This window comes from Pseudorca crassidens, chromosome 3, assembly GCF_039906515.1.
Source record: "Pseudorca crassidens isolate mPseCra1 chromosome 3, mPseCra1.hap1, whole genome shotgun sequence".
NCBI classification, from domain to species: Eukaryota; Metazoa; Chordata; class Mammalia; order Artiodactyla; family Delphinidae; genus Pseudorca; species Pseudorca crassidens.
Genome location: NC_090298.1, coordinates 44554197 through 44579131, shown reverse-complemented (window position 1 = coordinate 44579131; position 24935 = coordinate 44554197). Strand labels below are relative to the sequence as shown.

The 24935-nt window shown below is 38.3% G+C and overlaps 1 protein-coding gene across 3 annotated transcripts in view; it reads right to left on the bottom strand.

Annotated features, from left to right (window-relative positions):
- Positions 1-24935, bottom strand: part of GPBP1 (GC-rich promoter binding protein 1) — a 72570-nt gene that overhangs the window by 25612 nt on the left and 22023 nt on the right. The window contains exons 1-4 of one of the 3 annotated variants that reach the window (XM_067730719.1): positions 13750-14286; positions 12753-12872; positions 635-758; positions 275-498 (exon numbers count right to left, since the gene is read on the bottom strand). In XM_067730719.1, the coding sequence (XP_067586820.1) occupies positions 275-498; positions 635-758; positions 12753-12815 (411 nt within the window). In that variant the 5' untranslated portion in view covers positions 12816-12872; positions 13750-14286. Of the gene's footprint in view, positions 1-274; positions 499-634; positions 759-8511; positions 8572-12752; positions 12873-13749; positions 14287-24935 lie in introns of those variants that run through there. The other 2 variants (XM_067730718.1, XM_067730720.1) reach the window with 2 other exon arrangements.

Genomic DNA, 24935 nt, shown 5'->3' with positions numbered 1-24935 from the left:
GGACTCCGAGCTCCCAATGCAGGGGGCCTGGGTTTGATCCCTGGTCAGGGAACTAGAGCCTGCATGCCGCAACTAAAGATCTCACGTGCTGCAACTTAGACCTGGTGCAGCCAAATAAATAAATAAATATTTTATAAATAAATAAGTAAATAATTGAACCTGTCAAGTGTGATCTCTGTAGAAAATGAGCTGTGCTGATAAAATCTGAGAGAGACTTGATGCTTACATAGCATTTACAGAAACCTCATTTGTATTAAAATTATAAGAAACTTACAAAATCCTCAGCCTCAAACTGTTTGCGTTCTCTCTTGTCTTCTTTCCTCCCCGTTTCACTGTCAGGTATGCTGTTTTCATGTAGGCCCTGGCTTTTTCCAGAATGAAAAATACTGCTACGAGAACGGGAACTTCCACCATGGTATCCCCCTCGATGATTTATGTTTTCAGTACCATTTCTTCCATGTGTACGCCATCCATTTTTTTCTTTCCTTCCAAAGTTACCTTTATTTAATAATGGTAAAGTATTATAAATTCAAAGAAGATGGTTATGCTTAAAGATTTAATCACAATCAAAACATTCTTATAAGAATGTGAAGAAAATTATTCTTAAAGTCTACTGTTCCTTAGCAAATTTTACCTCCATTAGGACGTCCAATTCCAGAATCAAAGCCATCTGAAGAGTTGTGTCGTCGACGATTCACATCATAACGATTTTCTGTCCATGAAAAGTTTTCAGAATGCTTTTCAAAATTCAGTGACGACTGAAACAGATTATAAGCATACAGGTAAACATACATATACAACTTAACTATAACTTGAAAAACTAGTAATACTCTGGTTTAATTTATTTCCAAGAATTTTAAATGGTTAAGAAGAACATTTTATAGTTATTTTCAATGTGTTCGGTAACTGGTAACTTATGAGTTCCATTGTTGATCTATTTTTTTCTACCTAACAGAAACAAGAGCACCATTCTGAGCTCAACAACTATATTTATCCAAAAACTTTAAAGGTAAAAGACCACTGTAAGGAAATCAAAGCAAATAAAGTACCCTTCTTTTGTAACAAAATGTAATATTGTGTATCACACACTATTTGATTTAAACAGCTCAAGGTTTTCTTCAACATCAGAAAATTATGGCAAATGAAGCTAGTTCTATTTTAAGTTCTGTAGATTTATTTCCAAACTCCTCTTCTCCAAAGCAAATGTTTTAAGAAAAAGTTATCAAAGGAAGAATGCGTAAAAATGATTTTAAAGAATTAGAAATGTATAAAAACATAAAAACTCACAACAATTCATAAAGGTTGCTGTTTTTCCCCAATATTAATCCACTAATCTGATAAAATCACAATCAGAACTCCAGAACTTTTTTGTTTTAATGCCCTGACCATTCCTCTGGATTGTACTAATATTACAATTCTCTCCAGAACAAAGAGTAGGGTTCCTCAGTTACAATACAAACCCACTGCACATACCCATTTCATCCAACATGGCTGCTGTGGGACTTAACTGGTGCAAGTTCCCCTACTGCCCCTGGCTTCATCCTCATGCTGCTTCTGTGCATGGAAGGTAAAGCCTTTGATTATCTGTCTTCTGCCAGCATCCATGAAACAACAGTAACAGGCTAGCTTGCTAAGTTTTTAAGTAGGGTAAAAACCCAAGCCCTTCACAGACCCTAACAGTTTTGGTGATGAGGATGTCATGCTCTCAGAGTTAAAACCTTCTGGAAAAAGAAAAACAAGGGTATGGTCTCTTGGGCCAGACTGGGGCATAGGAGAAGACTCTCCAGGATCTGGCAGCAATTGCTCTCACCCAAGTGATGGGTGGAAGTAAGGGTCCCTCACTGTTTAGCAACCAAGTGGCAAGGGGCAGGACCGAAACAAGATGTCCGTACAGTGCTCTGATTGTTGCAAATCTCCTCTGAGTAGAAGGAAGGGATGTATTGTCATGAGATGGAGTCCCACCTGAAAGGCAATATGGCTGTGGCAGCTGAAGTCAAGAGGTCTCCAAAGCGGAACAGCAATGAATATAGAGAGTTTTGGAAAGACTGAAAACATCAGAAGTAAGTTTTTTAAGGCTGAACTGCTGCTACTACTGGAAACAAAGAAAAGGCAGAGTGGAAGTATTCTGTGCTCTTCGTACTCCCTGATCCCTTCCTTCCCCACATCAAACTCGGCTGCTTTAACAAGAAAGTCAACTGTGCAAGAACTTAAGGAAAGAAAGAGACAAACTCTTTTAGTTCTGTTGCACACAGGTACCCAAGACACCATCCTAACCACTCCCATGGAGGGGAGACAGTACTAAGCATAAGAGTGGCTGAAAGTTTTCAGTATGGGGCAAGCCATGGCAGTATGGCACATGGGGGCATGAAAGGTCCCAGCATGAGTGTTGCTGGGGCCAGGAGGTACACAAGAGAGAAGGCAACACCAATCCTGGCTTCAGAAGCCAGAATAGCAAAAGCCTCCAAGCCACCCATGCAATTCCCAAAGGGGTAGTCTTTCTCTCCACCCTGTACTTTCCCACATTCCAAGCTAAAGAAATCATGTAATCTCCTGAAAGCTTAGACTGTAACTCTGATATGCATGTACTAAACTCCTTAGTCTGTGTCCCCATAGTGGGAAAAGGCACCCCAGTGCCCCAATGTGGCCAATAGTTTGGAAAAAAACTCAGCAGGAGAGAGAAATTAAAAGCAATCTTGCAGGGCTTCCCTGGTGGCGCAGTTGTTGAGGGTCCACCTGCCGATGCAGGGGACACGGGTTCATGCCCTGGTCCGGGAAGATCCCACATGCCACGGAGCGGCTGGGCCCGTGAGCCATGGCTGCTGAGCCTGTGCGTCCAGAGCCTGGGCTCTGCAACGGGAGAGGCCACAACAGTGAGAGGCCTGCGTACCGGGGAAAAAAAAAAAAAAAAAGGCAATCTTGCAGGTGGGGCTATTAGGCCAACTCAATGTACTGTTGTGTTTTACAGTTAGTGATAATGTTACATGCTTGTACTGAAAATGCTCAAGATTCTCCCATTCAGGAAACGTCACAGGTTGACAGGTGATTCCCATCCCCTTCCAAGTGGTCTAATAAAAAGCACAGCCCCCAGAAGGAAAGAAAAGAAAATCAGATTATGTGGCTGAAGACCTGAAGGCTCTGGAGTATTCAGAGAGGCTATTTCCCAGTACCACAGTGCCATCTGCCTGACACACGCACGAAGTACACTCCTTTTTAAAATGGAATGCAGGGACTTTCCTGGTGGCCTAGTGGTTAGGATTCCAGGCTTTCACTGCTGTGGCCCAGGTTCAATGTTCAACCCCTGGTCGGAGAACTAAGATCCCAGAAGCTGCACAGCCAAAAGAAAAAAAAGAAAAAGTGGCTCTTGCCCGAATGCTGAGCTCTTATTGAAAGCAAACAACTCAAACTAAAGACTCACCAATAAAGTGGTACACCAATAAAGAGCCCAAGAGGGCTCCTGACAAAATGGAAATCGTGAGTTCAACAGCACAGCTGGCCTAGCCCTAGAAGCGGCAACTACACTTTGGAGTAAACTTTATTCCTCCGCCTGTCACCTGTAACAAGCCACTATTTCAATAAGGCTCTCAAATCAGAAAAGTTCCCTTAAACGCCTGAGCCTGGCTCACTGATGCTTCAACCAAGTTAAAAGATGATGGTGCACACAGCAGCCATCCAGCCCCAACAACTCTGGAAAACCAAATGGGTTAAGTGCTAATCAGCTACACAGAATAAAATAAAAGCTACGACCCTCGCCTTAGATAATATTCTTAAGGACAAGACATTTTATATTTTTCTAACTCTTGGTCTGTTGCCAATGGCCTAGTCATCTTGTCTGTCACCTGAAAAACTATAGACTAGCAGATTAAAAACATCTCTTCGGGGTCACCCACTGTGGGAAATTGCAGCTGTTGCTGAAGCAATCTGAGTCACTCATGTTGATACAGTAAAGCTTGCTGTCTGATGAGAGTGAATGGCACTGAGAACGACTGAAATTACAATGCTGATCAAGTCTTTGGCATACCACCTAGATCCATCATCACATCGGACATGAAACACACCCACTATCATAGACTGGCTACAAAATAAAGGACTTTATCTTTCTGATGCAGAAGCCACCACTGCATGCCAACTTGTGACTCCTGCCAAAAGTTGGTCCGTTTGTCTCACTGTGAAGAAGACCGTATCACATGAGAACTACATCAAACCTTTGAATACTTCATGGAGCTCTCAATGGAGTCTCACTACCACTGAAACTTTTTCAGGCTACACTGTTACTGCTGCAGTCTGATGGGCTAACTCTGGTCACACTACTGTGGCTCTTGAAATTAATTCATGTAATGTTTTTGGCATATTCCAGACCACTAACAGTCCACTAACAGTACATCTTCTGTCAAAAAGGTCATCCCTGCAATGAGCCAATATTCAAAGTACTCACTGAACATTCTATATTCCCTATCCACAAGTACTGACAAGCATTTTAACACATCCCTCATCTCTTCTCACATCTTAGTAAGACAGTCTGGTCAATGAATGCAGCATAGCCAAAAAAGGATCATCTCCTCTTAGCCACTTCCTGGGTAATAATCAGGATGAAATAAGTGGTGAGTTATGAGATTATACAGACCTATATTAAAAATTCAAGATTCTGCCCGGATTATCTTGACATGATGTTTCTTTCTTTCCCCTAAGAACAACTGCAGGCCAGGCCACCCCTCAGGCTGATGGCCAACCAAAAAGGAATTCAAACAATCTGGTTCGGCCACCTGGATTCTCTTGTTGAACTGGCATGGTCCTACACATACAATGACCATTTGCTTGTGTACACTTCTCACCAAGTCCCCACTACAGTGTCCAATGTAGACCAAGGTGAGGGCGAGACACCTTTATAATGGGTCTCTGAAAATCATTTTATAATGCCCCTCTCCCAGTCACGTCCAGTTCCTCTAGATAAAAAAATCTGGGCGCAGGCTTTCCTGGTGGCGCAGTGGTTGAGAGTCCGCCTGCCGATGCAGGCAACGCGGGTTTGTGCCCCGGTCCGGGAAGATCCCACAGGCCGTGGAGCGGCTGGGCCCGTGAGCCATGGCCACTGAGCCTGGGCGTCCGGAGCCTGTGCTCCGCAGCAGGAGAGGTCACAACAGTGAGAGGCCCACGTACCGCAAAAAAAAAAAAAAAAAAAAAAAAAAAATGATAACCTTGCCATGGGCCAAATATTCAAAGTACTCAATGGACATTCCATATTCCCTACCTGTACAACCTGTTTCATTCTGACTAATAAAAATTCACATGATTCTCTTAACACTTAAGTGGTCTTAGGTTATGTCATGTATGGCAACTGAGGTTGCAACTAATGATGACACTGTCCATGTTTCTTAACCAAACCAGTGAAATAGTAATCCAAATCAAGTTTAACAACAAACTGGAATGATCTGTGTCCCTTTGGACAAAATGGAGTGATCTGTGTCCCTTTGGGTGGTATGTTTGTAAAAGGGGCAGGGGGGGTGGGGAGGATAAGCCACAGAATGTCTTCTATTGAGGATAAGTGTTGCTTTTTGGCCCATCTTATTGCCCCTATAACTGTAGGTAATAACACCAAACCTAAGGTCAGTTTCCCTTGAGTGGATTTGGGGGGTGGGGGGCGCATGCTACGCAGCATGCAGAATCTTAGTTCCCTGACTGGGGATGGAACCTGCACCCCCCATAGTGGAAGCGTGGAGTCTTACCTTAACCACTGGACTGCCAGGGAAGTCCCTCCCTTGAATGGATTTTAATGGATATAACAGAGTGGTCTTAGACCATATACTGGTTGGCTGAAATAAATCATTTACTGGTCCCCCCCCGCCAAGTTATTCACAATTGGCTAAATCCTGGTCTCACTCACTGTGCTGTTTGGGACACTGGTAGTAGCCTTCATTAAATGCTGTGTAAAACAAATTAAATGGATTTGGTTCTAGCCTCTGTTTGTCAGATTAATCAGAGTAGCTGATTGAGTACAACCATGTGAAAATTCAAGTTTGGCCAAAAACATGTATGGCTGATGAGTGGGCTATTGGGACAGGCAACCCATCATAGGCCCTGAGCATCCCTGCATGTTCTTATTGTATGCCAAGAATGCAACGCCTTGACAGCTCTTTGTATGGCTCATTTCTCAGGGTTATGTTCTCAGAGAACATTGAGGAACAGGTAACGTCCTACTCTGAGACAAAGAGCAGGCTTATTATAAATGCAGTAGATTTCCCTCTCAGTGCAAGAACAGCATCCACCTGGGCCCCCTCCATGTCAACTCCCAGAGTTTTTAAGGGACATGAAGAACCAGTGCCACAATCATGCTGTACTGCTTGTTGTGCTAAGAGTAATAAAGCTCTCTGGGACTTCCCTGGTAGCGCAGTGGTTAAGAATACGCCTACCGAGCTTCCCTGGTGGCGCAGTGGTTGAGAGTCCGCCTGCCAATGCAGGGGACGCGGGTTTGTGCCCCAGTCCGGGAAGATCCCACATGCCGCGGAGCGGCTGGGCCCGTGAGCCATGGCTGCTGAGCCTGCGCATCCGGAGCCTGTGCTCTGCAATGGGAGAGGCCACAACAGTGAGAAGTCCACGTACCGCAAAAAAAAAAAAAAAAAAAAAAAAAAGAATACGCCTACCAATGCAGGGGACGTGGGTTCGAGCCCTGGTCCAGGAAGACTCCACATGCCACGGAGTAACTAAGCCTGTGTGCCACAACTACTGAGCCTGCACTCTAGAGCCCACGAGCCACAACTACTGAAGTTGTGGCACTATACGCACCTAGAGCCCATACTCCGCAACAAGAGAAGCCACCGCAACAAGAAGCCCGCACACCACAACAAAGAGTAGGCCCCACTCGCCACAACTACAGAAAGCCCAAGCGTGGCAACAAAGACCCAATGCAACCAAAAATAAATAAATTAATATAAATAAATTAAAAATAAAGCTCTTTGTCTCTGACCCGGAAGTCTCATGTCTTTTGCCAGCATCCATGAAACAGTAACAGGCTACCTTGTTATAGTTACCTTGAAAGTAGGATAAAATTTCAGACCCTTCACAGACTCTGACATATAGCCAGCACAATAAAATATGAATAAGAAACACAAGTAAGAGGACCGAAAATGCAGAGAGAAAACTGATATTATTTGTGAATGAACCTTTTTCCACATTAAAAAATCCAAAAGACATTAGAGTAAAAACTACTGAAGTTTGCTAGAAACAATACTAACACAAGAGACAATATATCTGCAACAAAGACAATGTGAAAGCTTTTTAAAACAGCATTTAAAATAGCAACAAGTACTATAAAGTACTTGAACATATATCTAGTGAAATACATGGGAGACGAACTATGTGACTTTACTTAAAACATTAAAGATCACACACACACACACACACACACACACACACACACACACACACTCTCTCTCTTCCAAAACCAATCCCCCCCCAAAAGGCAACCCAAAAGAAAACAAAGGATGTGAACAAGCAATTCAAAGAAATATAAGCCAATATCCAAGAAACAGTGAAAATACATTTCACAACAAAGATTGGCAAAAATGTTAACTGATAATCTGACAAAGTTTTGGCAAGAGTACAAAGTAAAGACAATAGTTATGCACAGCATACAGGGGTATATATCTGCATACCACATGGAAGAGGAATTTAGCAATATAGAACTAAATTCCGGCAATTTTTCTTTTAACTATAGGTTAGAGCCTTGCTATTCAAAGTGTGGTCCACAGACAAGCAGAATCAACAGCCATTTAAGACTGTTAGGACTAGGACCCCATTAGAGACCTACTGAAATTAGAATCTGCATTTTAACAAAATTCCCAGGTTATTTTCATAGGCATTAATGTTTGAGAAGCAGAGGCCAAAAGAATTCTTATCCAGGACTTCCCTGGCGGCACAGTGGTTAAGAATCCACCTGCCAATGCAGGGGACACGGGTTCAAGCCCTGGTCCAGGAAGATCCCACATGCTGTGGAGCAACTAAGCCCGTGCACCGCAACTACTGAGCCTGCGAGTCACAACTACTGAAGCCCGCGCGCCTAGAGCCCATGCTCCGCAACAAGAGAAGCCACCGGAGAAGCCCGTGCACTGAAACAGAGTAGCCCTCGCTCGACAACTAGGGAAAGCCCGTGCACAGCAATGAAGAGCCAATGCAACAAACAAACAAAAGAATTCTCATCCATGTATACAAGGAGACAGTACATGAATAGTCAATACAGTTCTCTCTAAAGTAGCCTAAAAATATAAACAATCTCAAATTAATGAGACAAATGAAATGTGATACAGAGGCACAAAACAGAATACTGTACAGAGTTTTAAGATAATTACAGCATATCTGCAGATATCAACAGGGGAAAAAAATCTCAAAGATATAATGAATATAAAAACAAGGTGTAGACATAAATGATAATCATTTATATAAATGTTTTTAAACATACAGAATAATACTATTTATTGATATTCACATACTTAGTAATAATATAAGAACATGCATCGAGAATACCTCTGGGGAAAAAATGAAGACAGAAAAAGGACTGTGATGAAGCATACAGCAGACTTCAATTGTTTATTTCTAGAAGAGATACAGAACTAACATGACAAAATGTTAAGATGTGACTCTTGGATGGTTAAGTGTTCGTTTAATTATTCTTTATGCTTCTTTGCATGTTTAAATATTTCATTAGAACCATCCACATGGTTCTTTTAGAATTATCAAGACAAACACACTGGAGGGAAATATCTGCAGAATATATAGCAAACAAACCCCTCAATATGAAAAGAGCTATCACAAATAAATCACTAAGAAATAAATTACATGAATAAGCAAGTTCTTAGAAACAGTTCCTAACACAAAAATATGCTCAACCATAATAATGCAAATCAAAACAATGAAGTGCCATTTTTCATCCAATTTCACAAAGATGAGAAAAATGGAAAAACATCCAGTGTTGCCAAAACTGAAAAAACTGGTCCCCCCTTATAAAATTTTTATAGGATTATACGTTGGTACAACCTTTTTGGAGAGCAATTAGGCACTATCTACCAAAATGTATAAATCTTCCAATTTGCTGATTCTGCTGCTAGGAATTTCCCCTACAAATATATAATCAAGAGATGCCCAGGCATTCCTGCGGCTTAATCCATTAATAAGTAACCAATTAATCTCTGTAAATTCACCCAATAGAAGATTACAGTTGATAGTTGAACAATACAGGGGGTTGGGGTACCGACCCTCTGTGCAGTCAAAAATCCATGTATAACTTTACAGTCGGCCCTCTGTATCCACAGATCACACAGTACTACAGTACATATTTATTGGAAAAAAATCCACATACATGAACACAAATAAGTCAAACCATATTGTTCAAGGGTCAACTGTACATAGCCACTGAAGAGTTAGATACCCATGTACTAAGTATAGAAATATACTGGAGATGCTATCCTTGAAGGAAAAAAAAAAAAGCAATTTCATTTGTTTATCCAAACCAGGATAAAAATATATTCTGGTGTATGCATAAAAACATCCTGGTATTTCACTTCTAAAAATTGGTCTACTTAATAACCAAGAAAAGAAAGTTATTAAGCTGATTAATCTTTAAAGTCAGGCACACATGGGCTCCTATCCTAATTCTAGCATTTTGGGTCAGGTTACTTATCTCGCTCAACCTCAGTTTCCTCATATGTAATTCGGGGGAAGAAAACAGTACTTTACCTCTTATGATTTTTTTAGCCTTCTTATAAAGTGTTTTACACAGTGATTGGTATGCAGTAATGACTCAAATAACACTAGTTATTACATTTTAAATCTTTTTCTGAATTCTTTTTCAAAATATAGCACAATTTTCTGATTCTCAGAATACCTAAATCAAAAGTTAACAGAAACTACATAGTAAACAAGAAGTTTCAATGAACTCAACTACAAGTCTGACTACATTTTCTCATCCTCTCACCCTCATCCTAAAGCACACATTTTCAAGGCAAACCAACACTGCTTACATTATTGAAAGAAAGTAATTACAATGTTACTTTTCAAACTGCAGGTCAGGGCCCATTATAAAGGACATGAAATTAGTAGCAATTTGCATTTTTATTGGAATAAAAAAGACCAAAAGAGAAAGAAGAACACAGGTAAATGACTTTTGTTTTAGTTATATCAATGTGCATTTAAAAACATTATGTAAAATTTCTTACTGGGTCCCAATCAACTGTTCAAAAGCCAATGCCCCACTTCATAGACATAAACAACCACATGCAGTTTAAAATTTCACCACATGATGGGGCTAAACTTCTGCATACCTCAGAAAACTGCTCAGGTGCAGTGCTGAAAACACTGCTTATCCTTAACTCAAGTGCTCCTATCATTCCTTCAAATAACAAAGAAAAGACTTAACACTGAATTGAGGTGGGGTGGTGGTGGGATGAATTGGGAGATTGGGATTGACATATATACACTAATATGTATAAAATAGATAAGTAATAAGAACCTGCTGTATAAAAAAATAAAATAAAATTCAGAAAAAAAACCCGCTAAGTTGAAATAGAGAACCCAACAGTAATTTAAGTCTATTCTATTTATTCAAGATAAGATTAAAAGGGCTCTGGCAGAAAACAAGAGGTTAATTATAACTGAGAATCCATGAATAGTGATTTTGAGCGATACACACAGTATAAGAAGTCATTACTAAAAGTGTATACTTGCTTGTGTTCGTCAAAACCACTTTGGGTAAGGTCTAAGGAGATAGTTTCAAATACTGCTAGTTAAGAGTTCAAACTGATACTACTTTCTGTAGGCAATTTAAAATAAATTAGAATAATTGATCATTTAGAACAGGCAATCCCAGGTCTCAAAATCATCATCTTCATTCATGATCTATATAGCCAGATCAAGAGTCTGGGTCTAGAAAGCAATAAGGATTCAAGAGTCTAGTTCTAGGGCTTCTCTGGTGGCACAGTGGTTAAGAATCCGCCTGCCAACGCAGGGGACACGGGTTCAAGCCCTGGTCTGGGAAGATCCCACATGCCGCGGAGCAACTAAGCCCATGCACCACAACTACTGAGCATGCACTCTAGAGCCCCTGAGCCACAACTACTGAGCCCATGTGCCACAACCACTGAGCCCACGTGCCTGGAGCCCCTGCTCTGAAACAAGAGAAGCCACCACAATGAGAAGCCCATGCACCACAATGAAGAGTAGCTCCCGCTCGCCACAACTAGAGAAAGCCCGCGTGCAGCAACTAAGACCCAACGCAGCCATAAATAAATAAATAAATAAATAAATAAATAAATAAATAAATAAAACAGGCAAAGTACATAAATAGACATAAAAAAAATGAAAACAAGTTTTATACTCATTTCAGAGAAAATGAACTAAAGAGAAAAAGGAAACAAAGGGAGGAGCAAGAAACTCATATGTATCCAGGCTCTGAAGTAGGTCTGGAAAAAAATGAACCCAGGAAAAGCATAACTGAGAGCAGCCTGGGGGGTGGGGGGTGGACACAAACAACAGCAGCAACAGCGAAGCAAATTCCAGAGACCTAAACAGAAGAGGAAAGGGGACAGAGTCTGTAACTAAGAAGTGATCTCAGTTACTTCTCAGTAATAGTCTACATTTCCTAACAACTATGATCCATTTTATGTCTATGAAATGAAATGTTCAATCATTTTATGAAATTCCAAAATGAGTCCTATGGAAATATTACAGAATAGAAAATGCATCCTAGATTCTAGTCTAGGCTCACACTAATTACATGAAAACAGGCCAATTAACCTTCCAGAGAACCATCTGTATAAAATAAAGTCAGTTCACATGATCATTAAAAGCCACCTTCAAACTTTAAAATTCCCCTGTCTAGGAGAATTTTCTCTCTCCAATGCAGCTTTTTCAATATATTATGATCTGACAGGTCCTTACTGGGGAACAACTTTCCAAATTGTAAAACTGTTCCTGTAAGAGCTGTTTCAGTAAACTCTTCTATAAGAACTGCCTGTACCCCCAAAAGGTCCTAGATGAATGCCTTAGCATGGCAGAGCTTGATTAACAGGCAAGCAGATGATCAAGACCCCCTCTTGATTCCTTTGCACTATGGAAAAAACAAAGTGGAAGACAGCTTTTGAGCCAGACAGATTGATTCTAATCAATTTCAAGGTCCCTCTTAGCATGCCTTGTAAGTGGATGACAATTTCAATGTCAATCAAGTCTTATACAAACTATGTTCTGTTTTGGTTATGTAAAATGAACATTTTTAAATTAGTGAGTCACCTTATACGTAACAACACTGCAAAGTTCTCAAAACTTCTAAAATTTGAGTAATATGCCATTCACAGTCTCATTTATTTGAAAAAGAAGTCTTCTGGTTATAAGAAATGACTTCAAAAACTTCTGATTTTTTAAAAAAACATTATCTATAGGAAAGTAAGTAAAGCAAGTTATCAGAAGAATAGTATAGGAAAAGGTAAGATGCAAAAGTAATGTGCAATGTACTTACCTGGTTTGAATTTTAAAATGCAGAGCTTTCAAAAGACAACTTTTGAAGTAAATGGTTTAGTATGTTGATGGTATATTGAAAATTGACTTCTTAAATAATAAAAACCAACAGATTAAATATAAAATAACTTAGAAAGTAATATAAAAAGTATTTTACGACAAAAACATTAAGCTTTAGTTTAACTACATCTGTGTAGAACATGAACTAAACAGAGGCAGACAGAAAGACAAAAAGAAAAGAGAGATGCAAGAAAAAATACCTTTGTTGATGATGGTGGGGTAGGAAAATTAAGCCAGGCTGGAGCAAAGTCATGCTGCGCCATTTAGGTCCAGTCTCTCCAACTCAGCGAAACAAGGCTTCAACACCTCATGGCAAGTCCCTGTCGTATAAAAATAGAAGGTATAGATCTATACAGCTCCTGGCCAAAATTATCTTCTTATACGTCCTTTAAATTACAATGATCTGACTACTACAAGATTTCAATTATAATGCAATTCTACAAAAGGCAAAAATATAGTGACAGAAACTAGATCAGCAGAGTGCAGGTGAAGGGCCTGGGGAGAACGGAAATGACTACAAAGGGAAGGAAGAAGTTTTCAAGGGTAATTGAGTACTTATCCTAATTGTGGTGATGATTGTACAAACTATACACTTGTTAAAACTCATCAAATTGTGTACTTAAAACTGGATAATTTTATTATAAACTATCTCAATGATGCTTATTTTTTTAAATTACAATAGTCTTATCACAAATAGATGAGTTATCAAGTGTCTCCTGATGTGACACAACAGGATGTATGCAGCACTATCTATGTACACAGCACAAGTTATTCTTGCCGCCAACCCTTACAGAATCTGAAATCTGATTTAACTAACAATTTGCAGGAAATTCAACATAGAGAAACAAATTAAAGGACAAATGAAGGAAGTAATCCACCAAATGCAGATCACACGATGAGTCAAATGATCTGGTTTCTTCAACAAATAAACAGCTTTCACAGGCAGAGCAATCAAATACAACATGTGGCCCTTATATAAATCCTTACTCAACCAAGTTTAAAAAGTGAAAATTATGAGTCAAAAATTTGAACATGAGCTGAATATTAAATGACTTTAAGAAATTACTAATCACTTTAGATGTGATGACTGTTAGTGCAATGCTGGTACAGTGGACCCTTAAAGAACAAGGTTTAGAACTGTGAGGGTCCACTTATACATGGATTTTTCTCTTTTTTTTTTTTCCACTAAATACATACTGTAGCACTTCACGACCTGAGGTTGGCTGGATCCAAGGATGTGGAACATCGGGTGTGGAGGGCCAACTGTAAAGATTTTCTGACTTTTCAAGTCAGACTTTTCAACTGCGTGGATGGACAGCACCCCAACCCCCACCCTGCTCAAGGGTCATCTGTAATAAAAGGACATATACAGAAGTCTTTGCAATTAAATCAACACATCTGGAATTTGCTTCTTTAAAAAAAAAGGGACCGTGAAAACGGGTGTCACTGAAACAAGGTTGTCCATATGTTTATAAATGTTAGAAGTAGGTGTATAGTCTCTCTACTTACACATATGCTTGAAAATTTCCATAATTAAAAGGTTTTTTAAAATTACAATCATCACAATGGGTATCCACTGCTCTTGCATTCTAAACTTAACTTTTTGGAAGCCTCTCTCAATTGCATCAATAAAAATTTCAAGTTGCCAGCACAATCTAAACACAGTAAACTCAGTCTTTTAAAATGAGGGAGAAGCCAACTGGGCAACTGTACTCATTTCAATATAGAGCTTACATATTAGTCAATGAAGAAATCAAATTTTCTGAACATTAATGTCTAAGTTTACTAATAGATGTTTCATATTTACAACTACATAATCTCAAAAGTGGAACTTTAAAAAGCAAAATGATCAATACCATTGTTAGTCTTCCTTTTTCAAAATTCTTTCAAATATAAGTAAGTGCCATGGCAGAATCTGTCATACCAATTTCCTAAAATACTTTAAAAATTGTCAAGATACTACAGGAACATTCTACTTCTACCCCAAACTGTACTGGTTCATTACAAGAAAGGTTAAGGGAAAAAAAACCAAAAAAACTGATACAATTTACCAATATCAATAAAACACTTATGAAACAAATGCAATATTTTAAGACTGTACCTAAATCAAAATGAACTACACAAAAATTTGGACATTTTGAGCTCTAATTCTACCACCACCATACATTATATTTTAAAGTCTTCTGAAATAAAAATGAAAACTCAAGTGTTTTAGGATATAAAAAATTTTTATTATCTATTTTGACATGAAGCTAAATACTGTTTTGAGGTGTCTGTGATAGGATGTTACTTGTCCAACAACTTTTTAGAAAATTTTTGTTGGAAACTCTTAAAATTATAGGTCCAATAACTCAATGAGAATGAAAAATTATTTTTATAGCTTGTTCCAAATAAAAATTCCCAAAAACTCCAAAGGACCTAAATAAAATAAACAATAATTTAAAGCTTTTTCATTTTATACAGAGTCTCATCCCAAATGATGGTTAAATAAGAAGTTACATTCTAAAACTTATCCCTAGGAGGCAAACTACTACTACTGTCTCTATTTCTGCAATGTCTTTATGAATTCTAATTTAAATCGAGTTCTTACAGAATAAAGCATGGATAGCTAATGGCATAGGTTTTCCTGTTCTGAAAAAAGGTAAAGAGCAATACTAGCTAATACTAGGACATTTATACAAGTGTGTGAAAGGATCAGGATATGCTATCCCCAAAATATGCCACTTTGACATAAGAAAAATTTTGAGCTGAAGGCATGTGAGTTCCTGAAATCCCTTACCTACCTCAAAGCAGAGCCTCCCAAAAGAATTTATTAATCCCATCCCCTGGAGTAACTCTAATCTTCTCCTTTTGGGAAACAAACAAACAAAATCCAGCACCACCACACCCAGACATTGCCACAAACCCCTAAGGACCCAGTTATCTATCTCTTCTCAAAAGTCATTTGCTTTTTCTATTAAGTATCCTTTTTCCCTGTGAAGTTAGGTATAGAGATCCCAAATTCTACTCATCTCTTTGAGTTACTCATCTCTAAGTACTGCCAGGTGTGAGGACACGCTAATAAACCTCTGTTTGTTTTCTCTTGTTAATCTGTCTTTCCTCAGTCTAATTTACAGGGCCCCAGCCAGAGAACCTAGGAAGGTAGAAAAGAAATTTTACCCCCTACACATATAAAAGCAAATTAACGTTTAAAAGCTCCACCCTATCCATTTTCTTTTTTTTTCCTTTGAATTTTATTTTTTATACAGCAGGTTCTTATCAGTTATCTATTTTATACACATTAGTGTATATATGTCAATCCCAATCTCCCAATTCATCCCACCACCACCATCCCCGCCTCTTTCCCCCTCCATTTTCTTTTAACTGTGCTTTATGCCATCTGATTTCATTCCATCTTCCTCTCCCTGTATGTTATAGGCTGAACTGTGTCCATTCCCCAGCCCCCCTGCCCAAAATTTCATCATGCTGAAACCTAACATACCTCAGAATGTAGAAAGAAAGAAGGAAAGAGGGAGGGAGGGAAAAATGCTGCCAGTATGAAAATCCTAATTTCTCATCTCACCCAATTTACAACTTGTTCACCACTGACAATAAAAATCCACCAGGGGAACACTGGTTCTGAAATAACCCAAATCGAAACTCTATACGTTCTAAGTGTACAAGCCTGACTTTAAAAAAAAAAAAAAAAAAAGACCACTAACTACTTAGAAGTCCCAAATACAGTTCTTTGAATTGAAAACTAATATACTTTGGCAAGAAATACACAAATAGATGGGACTTTCCTATTTCTGGTAATGTTTTACTTCTGAATCCACAAAAATTTGTGCCAAAGAATGAGCATCAAACTTACATCTTTATAACGGTTTATATTTCAGATAAATACGCTTTAAAAGTCACGAAGCCTATCAAAAACACCCCAAATCAACCAATGGCTAAAGCATTCTAACTAGAGGCAGAATACAGATTACTGTTAAAAAAAGAACATGGGGGGACTTCCCTGGTGGTCCAGTGGTTAAGAATCTGCCTTCCAATGCAGGGGACTCGGGTTTGATCCCTGGTCGTGGAACTAAGATCCCACATGCTGCGGGGCAACTAAGCCCACACACCGCAACTACTGAGCCTGTACCAGAACTAGAGAGCCCACATGCCACAACAAAAGATCCCACATGCCACAACTAAGACCTGACGCAGCCAAAAATAAATAAATATTTTTTAAAAAAAGAAAAATAGAACATGGGCTTCAGAGTCCAACAGGCCTGGATTCAAATCAGCTCAACCAGTTACTAGGCTGAGTCTCAGTTTCCTCTCTTTATTAAAATTAAGATAACTACTGCTTACTTACCTTATAAAATTCATCCTGAAACCTGTTAAAGTTATTTAAAAAAGAAAAAAAACTAGTACCCTTCACCACCATAATGGTTTTATAACAATCCTTGAGTAAGGTTAAGTTTTTCCATCATTAAACAGCTAACATTCCTTCATTAGGAAGGCAAGAACCAGAAGACCACTATTCATAGTCATCTTTAGTTCTCTTATTGGTAAACCTGTGGAATACTCCTTTAGTAAGCTTAGTTTAATACATTAACAGATTTCCTTTAAAAAGTAGTCTTCTTCCCAATTCAGGCCTAAAGCCATTATACAGGGCAGAGCAAAGGAGCCAAGGGTCTAAAACTAAGTGTTAGAGCCAGAGTAGGGATGAGAGGGTATCAACACATGGAACTGGCCCAGCACAGGACGTCAGCATCAAAGCAGAGCAACAAAGGACATCCATGAAGGGACAACCAGGGATGGGGCAGTGAGCCCAAAAAGAGTGAGGAAGGCATCCATGCAGTAGAAAGGAAGCAGCTAGAATAAGGAGTTATAAGACTAAGCAGGAGAGAAGGGTATCCACATGGAAGTGGCAGCTGGGGCTACAATAAAAAATTGGTTATATACAAGGAAAACGATCAAATAAATATATTTAGAATGATGAAAGCTAATAAGTTTCATACTGTTAAAGACAGTAACTAATAATGGAAAGGATGAAAACTAGAGTGAATGATGTGTTGTATGATTAACACAAGTCACATATTAATAAAATACTAATAGTCATATGTATCATAAAGATAAATATTTCTGGTTTTGTGTGTGTGTGTGTGTGTGTGTGTGTGTGTATGTGTGTGTATCCCTCCTCTCCCCCAGCTCTGCCCACTGAACGGGCCAGGCCTGAGCATAGTGACACTCCAATAGCAGTAAGCATACTTAACATCCTGGTCTTGTCTTCTAAAAACCATTTTCCAATAAAAGAAACCAGGGCTTTTTTGAGAAATGAACAGCTGATTCCAGGGCTAGGAAAAGATGACAAAGTAAGTTTGGAATATTTTGTTGTAGCAAAAACCAAGGAAGTGTCCAAATAATGACTGGGAAATATCAAAAGGACACAGAAACCAGCTTGAGTGAGCTCCCCACTGGTCAAATCAGGGACAATTTGAGCATTAAAAATGAGAAAATATATGGGAAGGACATCAACACAAATGGTGAAATACAGAACTCCAAGAGCCTACCCCTCCACACAAACACCAAAAAATCAAGCAAAATCTGTCAGAACCAACTTTATCAGAACTCTGAAAAAGTCAAAGGTTTACAACAATTAGGGCAGCACTGAATCAAGAAAATGGAAACTTTAAAATGATAGTAAAGCTTTATGGCATTTTCACTTGCCCTTGACCCACATCTTCTCTGTGGCACAATGGAGGTTTTGAAGACCCAGTGTAGGGCTCTGGTCTCTGGTTCCAGAGTGAGCAGAGTAGACCTTATTCTCACAGAATTACGTTTGTCTGTGTAAACCTGTCTGGGGTCTACGTGAGGACCGAGAGGCACTTGCCTTTGTTTTGCCTAACAGGGAAGGAAAATGTGTCAAGCAGAGAGCAATCCTCCAAAACACTGTAAGGCAAATGAAGAGCCCCCTGCCAAGGACAGAGGTTTACAATTCAGTGAACAATAGCACACCCAAAGCCTGGGAGAAAAGGCAGAGAGGGAATTGGGTGGAGGGTGGGGGAGAGTTATGGCATTGCAACAAACTCCCTCATGCCCTATAAGGGAAATGAGAAAACCACACCAACGCTCAGAGCAAGATGCATGCTCAGAAAAAAAACACCTGAGAAGGTCCTAAGCTTTCACCCCTGGCTGATCATTAGGTTCAGCAAAACCAGTACATGAAGGCTAAGACAGTTATAAACAGTGTGTAAAGAAATGCCCTAACACAGATCCAATAAGAAAAAAGTGGGAGAGTTCTTATTTTTTTCCTTTCCCTTTATTTTTATTCCCTTTTGGCTCCAGGCATGCATCTGCAACAAAACACTAGCTGACAAGGTAAAGATGGCTCTTGTTTGAAGAGCTCGGAGAACAGCAGTATCCGTGGACAGCTGAAATAAAACTGCTATTGTATTGCACTGAAACTACTTTTTGTAACCACTGAACCTTTAGTAAAGCCTTACTAAAGGCTGCAACCTGTCTCAGATGTGTTGTGAGCGCCAAGATGGTTTCTGGCTTGGCCAATGTGTGAAGGATTTGCAACCTTGAGACAAGATACTATATTGACCCTGATAACTTTTATATTTTGTTCATCATGGATTTTTTTGCATTAATTTAAATTTCATTAAAATGTTATTTATCTCAAACAACAACAAAACACTAGGTGATCGCAATCTAAGGGACAGAGATTTCAGAAACTAACCAACACAAAGAATACAGACTTTCAGAAATAGTTTAGAAAAGTCACTAAATGAACACAAAACCAAACCCACAGCAAGCAACCCCCAAGGATAGGGAGAAAAAACATTTGATTCCTAAAGTCTCCAAATTACAATATTCAAAATGTTCGATTTTCTAACAAAAATTACAAAGCGTGCAAAGAATAAAGTATGGCCCACTGTTGGGCGGGGGGACGTGGAGGGGAGGTTGTGATATTAGCAGACACTGTCCCTGATGATGAACAGACATCAATTGTCTTAAATACAAAGAGCTAAAGGAAACCAGAACAATGTCTCAACAAATAGAATATCAATAAAGAGACAGGAATTACAGCAAAGAACCAAACAAATTCTGGAGCCAAAAAGTACAATAACTGAAATGAAAATTTCACTAGACAGTTTCAACAGCAGATCTGAGCCGGCAGAAAGAAGAATCAGAAAACTTGAAGAGGTCAATTAAAATTATCAGTCTAAGGAGCTGGAAGAAAAAAAAGAAAACTGAACAAAGCCGAAAAGACCTGTGGGACACCATCAAGCATACCAACATACACATAATGAAAGTTTCAGAAGCAGAGAAAAGGAGGGGGTAGAAAGAGTCTCTGAAGAAATAATGCCTAAACACTTATCAAATTAACTAAAGACACAGAATATACATATCCAAGAAGCTAACCAAACTCCAAGAAAGATAAACACAAAAAGATTCACACCAAGACACATAACCAAACTGTCAAAAGCAGAGAATCTGCAAAGCAGGGAGCCAAAGGCCAAAGCCAACTGGTGGCATAAAAGGGATCCTCGGGCTTCCCTGGTGGCGCAGTGGTTGAGAGTCCGCCTGCCGATACAGGGGACACGGGTTCGTGCCCCGGTCCAGGAAGATCCCACATGCCACGGAGCGGCTGGGCCCCTGAGCCACGGCCGCTGAGCCTGTGCGTCCGGAGCCTGTGCTCCGCAATGGGAGAGGCCACAACAGTGAGAGGCCCGTGTACTGCAAAAAAAAAAAAAAAAAAAGGGATCCTCAATCAGTAATAGGCCACATTGTAATGAACAAAGACCTACTATATATAGCACAGGGAACTATACTCAATATTTTGTAATAACCTATAAGGGAAAGAATCTGAAAAGGGATATTTATATGTATGTATACTGAATAACTATGCTGTACACCTGAAACTAACATGACACTGTATATCAACTGTACTTCAATTTTTTTAAATTTTTAAATAATAATAATATGCCACATTAACAAAATGAATGAAAAATACCATATGATCATCTCAGCTGCTGCAGACAGGCACTGGACACAATCTAACAACCTTTCATGATAAAAACACTCAACCTGATAAAGAACATCTATGAAAAAACCAGAGCTAACATCATACTCAACACAACTTGTGTATGTATTCAATGGAAAAAGACACATTCTGTTAGGATTAACCATGAAAACATGCTAAGAAAAAGAAGCCAGACACATCCAGAAGCCAGATCACATGTTGCAAAATCCCTGTTTTTATGAAATATCCAGGATAGACAAATCCATAGAGACAAGAAGCAGAGACAACCAGGGACTGTTGGGAGGGAGGAACGAATGGGTACTCGTTGCTAGATGGATACAGATTTTTCTTTTGGGGTGATGAAAATGTTCTGGAACTTGGTGAAGCTGGTGGTTTCACATCATTGTGAATGTACTAAATGTCAGTGAATTATACGTTTTAAAATGGTCAATTTCATGTAATGTGACTTTTGCCTCAATAAAAATAAATAAAAGTGCTGTATTACAACCCCTTGAATAAAACATGAATCCAGAGAGATGAATACATACACTGAAAAATTTTAGGAGGAAGAGGTTATTTATACAATTTCTAAGAACCTCAAAAAAGAAAAGTTACTACAGTTTTGCAGTGAAATGGCCTGGCAAATAGCCTGGGAAATCCTTAATCAACAGATCAAAGTGAATCATCAGTAACAGAACAAACTGAAATTGCATGCCAATGAGCAAAACAGAGCACCACTTCACTTTTATAATATCCTAACCAAAGATAAAGAAGCACAGCCTGTCTCAACAGGAGAAAAGCTAACCTTAGAGACATTACATGTACTAAAACAACTGGCCCATAATCTTCAAGAATCACGTTATACAAGTCAAGAAAAATCATTTTTTAAAAATGATGACGCTGTAACATGTTTATTCTATAATTTTATGAGTCATGTTTTTAACTTTTGAAAAGTATACTTAGACATTTTATTCCATTCAGTTTTGTTTGCTTCACTACTGCAATACCATTAATAAAATTTTATTAATATTTAGTAAGCACTAGGTAATTTCCAGACTTCCCTAATAAAAAGCAAGAGGCCCCTCCCCTATGGAGTCTGATTCAACAGGTCTTAAGCAAGGCCTAGAATTCTGTTCTTAAACAAGCACTTAAAGTAATGATAATCAGGAAAAGATGGTAAATACTGTAATAAATATTTACCAAGAATAAACAAAATCCTTGCCTATGGAACATGACCTCTAAAGGAAGCAAAATAATCTATTACTTTACTATTTTTTTCCAGTTTTGGCCATGACACAGTGTCCAATATCTTCTGTTATCAAACTCAAAATTACAGATTACACACTCAAATATAAAACAGCATTAGCAAATTTCACAAGAAATCTAGACTACTAGAAATTTCCATCCTTTAAGAAGTTTCATATTATTAATGCTTGCTTTAACCTGGAATTTTGTTAGACCCCCATCCCCCTCAGCTTACCTCATTAAGTTGTTCAGAAACTTTCTATGCTTTACTTACATGAAAAAAAAAATCATAAAAAAAAGAAGAGGAATGTTATGAGAATTGTTATTACTTGTTAAATTGCTACATATGAAAATTGCTACTTTCACCCCTACAAAAAAGAATTTTATTTAAGGAGAAAAACACATTACTGGAAACAGCATGCTTTCAATTCTCAAGTTTTTAGGTATAATACACAAAATGTAACTGAAGTACTCCAAAACTTATAATGAGCTGACCTAATTTTCATATAAAATGCACCACTACAAAAAAATAAGCCTTACTCTATAAACAAATTTTTACTCACTGAGCTTCTCTTTCCCTCACAAAACTAAACAGTTTAAGTCATCCCTGAATAAGATTTTTTTTAAAGGTTGGTAAAGGTAAACTTTAATTCAGAATTATACTGCAAACAATATGGACTAAATGGCATAAAATTTAATTCAAATCAACTCATTTACTAAACAGCCAATGTAAGCAAAAACAAGTACTAAACACTGAATATCAAGGGCAGTTTTCCTTCTAACAGCTAACAAGTTAACAACTGGAAAACAAGGTTGCTGCCTCAACTCCTTTATCAGAAAAGGTATAAGCAAATTATTTATCTGAAGTATTTAACCTTCAGAAAAGTGCCAACATTATCAGGGTTCAAACAGAGTAAACATATACACTTAAAAATATATATATGCTGGGATCAGCTTAGATATGTTCTCTGAAAAGTGGGCAGAATCAGAAGAGATAAATAATTTACCGCTAAGCTACACAGCCAGTAATATGAATTCAGATTCTTCTGCCTCAAAAGCCATGTTCTTTGTTCACTACCAGTATATTTCTCAAACTTTCCCACAGAAATTACTTAAAGCTAATAATAAATCCATTCTCCTGCCCCACCAAAATGTATTTTCAGAAAGTAATCAAAATAACTCATCAAGTCCTATTTTTTTACAAACTCATGAAATTTCTGCATTATACTATAATATATCCATGTATGTTCTAATATAAAAAATTTTAAGTTACTTACTATCAAGTAAAATAACCTTGCAGCAAGAGATGACTGGTTTACCCTATGTGTTTCTTAAACTATGTGTTTGAGAAAACACTGCTATAACAATGTAAAATCCCAGCGATGACTTAGTTCAGCTGGAATATCAACATGAACAAAAAAGAATGTAAGTACATATGACTATGGTTAAAAAAAAAATATCTTGGATACAACTGACAATGTCTCATATAATGCAGAATTGGATTTTTTTAAAAACCAGGGTATTATATACTACAATCAAGAAACTTCTAAATTACCATCCCTTAAGAGTCAAAGATAGTCCTTCTTATTTAATATGTTCAAACTTATTTTATTTAGCCCAAGACACAAAACCATAATGCTTAATGTTTTATTTCAATTAAGCAGAAAACAAAACTACCCTCTCCGGCACTGATGCAGGAAGGAAATGGAATTTATCACTGTTTCTCCCCACCTGCCCCCGGCACCTTGGCCAGTAACATAATTCTAAAAAATAAAAAATCTGAAGCAATCAGTCACTCTGGTGAAGAATTTAGAGTAAGCATGGAATATCTCTAAACAGGTCTCTTAAAACTACTGGGGGCTTCCTTTCTAAATGGTACTAAACCATTCTGCTACAAATATATCTGAACTAATGAATCTAGTCACTATACTCTCAACACATCAAGCCAGTAATGAACAGGTCAACCAAACACCACTTAATACGCCAGGTATATCTAAAACCAAGTAGAGAAAATACTCTGGGGACAGTAAGCAGCGTGCTTTGAACAGCACACAGGAATAAGAAATCTGAACTACATTGAGCAGGCAAGGGGAGTACTCAGAAGTTTTAAAGTTGCAATTACATGTCTGGAAATGTGCTTTCAGAAAATAAATCTGGTAGCTTGTTGTAAAATAAAGGGGGTGGGGAGGATTCAGTAAATCACTTGGAGAGGAAAATATTAAAATCTAGAACTTTAGTTCCCATTACCACCCATTCATAACAAATGTTTTCAAAAGTTTCATTAATTTTTTTAAAGGACTATTCATGAGTTCAATTCCAATGGAAAAGAGCTTCCCTCAACTTCCTAAAAACTACAATATAAAAGCCAAACTCAAAGCTCTCTTATAAAAAATGGAAGTAAAGAGAGCAAGAGTAAGGGAGTAGTACAGGCAATTCAATAAAGTTGTAACACTCCCTCACACCATACACAAAAATAAACTCAAAATGGCTTACAGACTTAAATGTAAGACATAACACCATACAACTCCTAGAAGAGAACATCGGCAAAACATTCTGACATAAATTGTACCCATATTTTCTTAGATCAGTCTCCCAAGGCAATAGAAATAAAAGCAAAAATAAACAAATGGGACCTAATCAAACTTATAAGCTTCTGCACAGCAAAGGAAACCATAAAGACAACCTACGGACTGGGAGAAAATATTTGCAAACAATGTGACCAACAAGAGCTTAATTTCCAAAATATACAAACAGCTCACACAACTCAATAACAAAAAAAAAAACAACCCAAACAAAAAATGGGCAGAAGACCTAAATAGGTTTTTCTCCAAAGAAGACATACGGACAGCCAACAGGCACATGAAAAGATGTTCAACATCATTAAGTGTCAGGAGAAATGCAAATGAAAACTACAATGAGGTATCACCTCACCTGATCAGAATGGCCATCATCAGAGAGAGTGTCTACAAATAATAAATGTTGGAGAGGGTATGGAGAAAAGTGAACCCTCCAACACTGATGCTGGGAATGTAAACTGGTGCAGCCACTGTGGAAACGGTATGGAGGTTCCTTTAAAAACTAAAAAGAGTTACCATATGATCCAGCAATCCCTCTCCTGGGCATATATCCAGAAAAC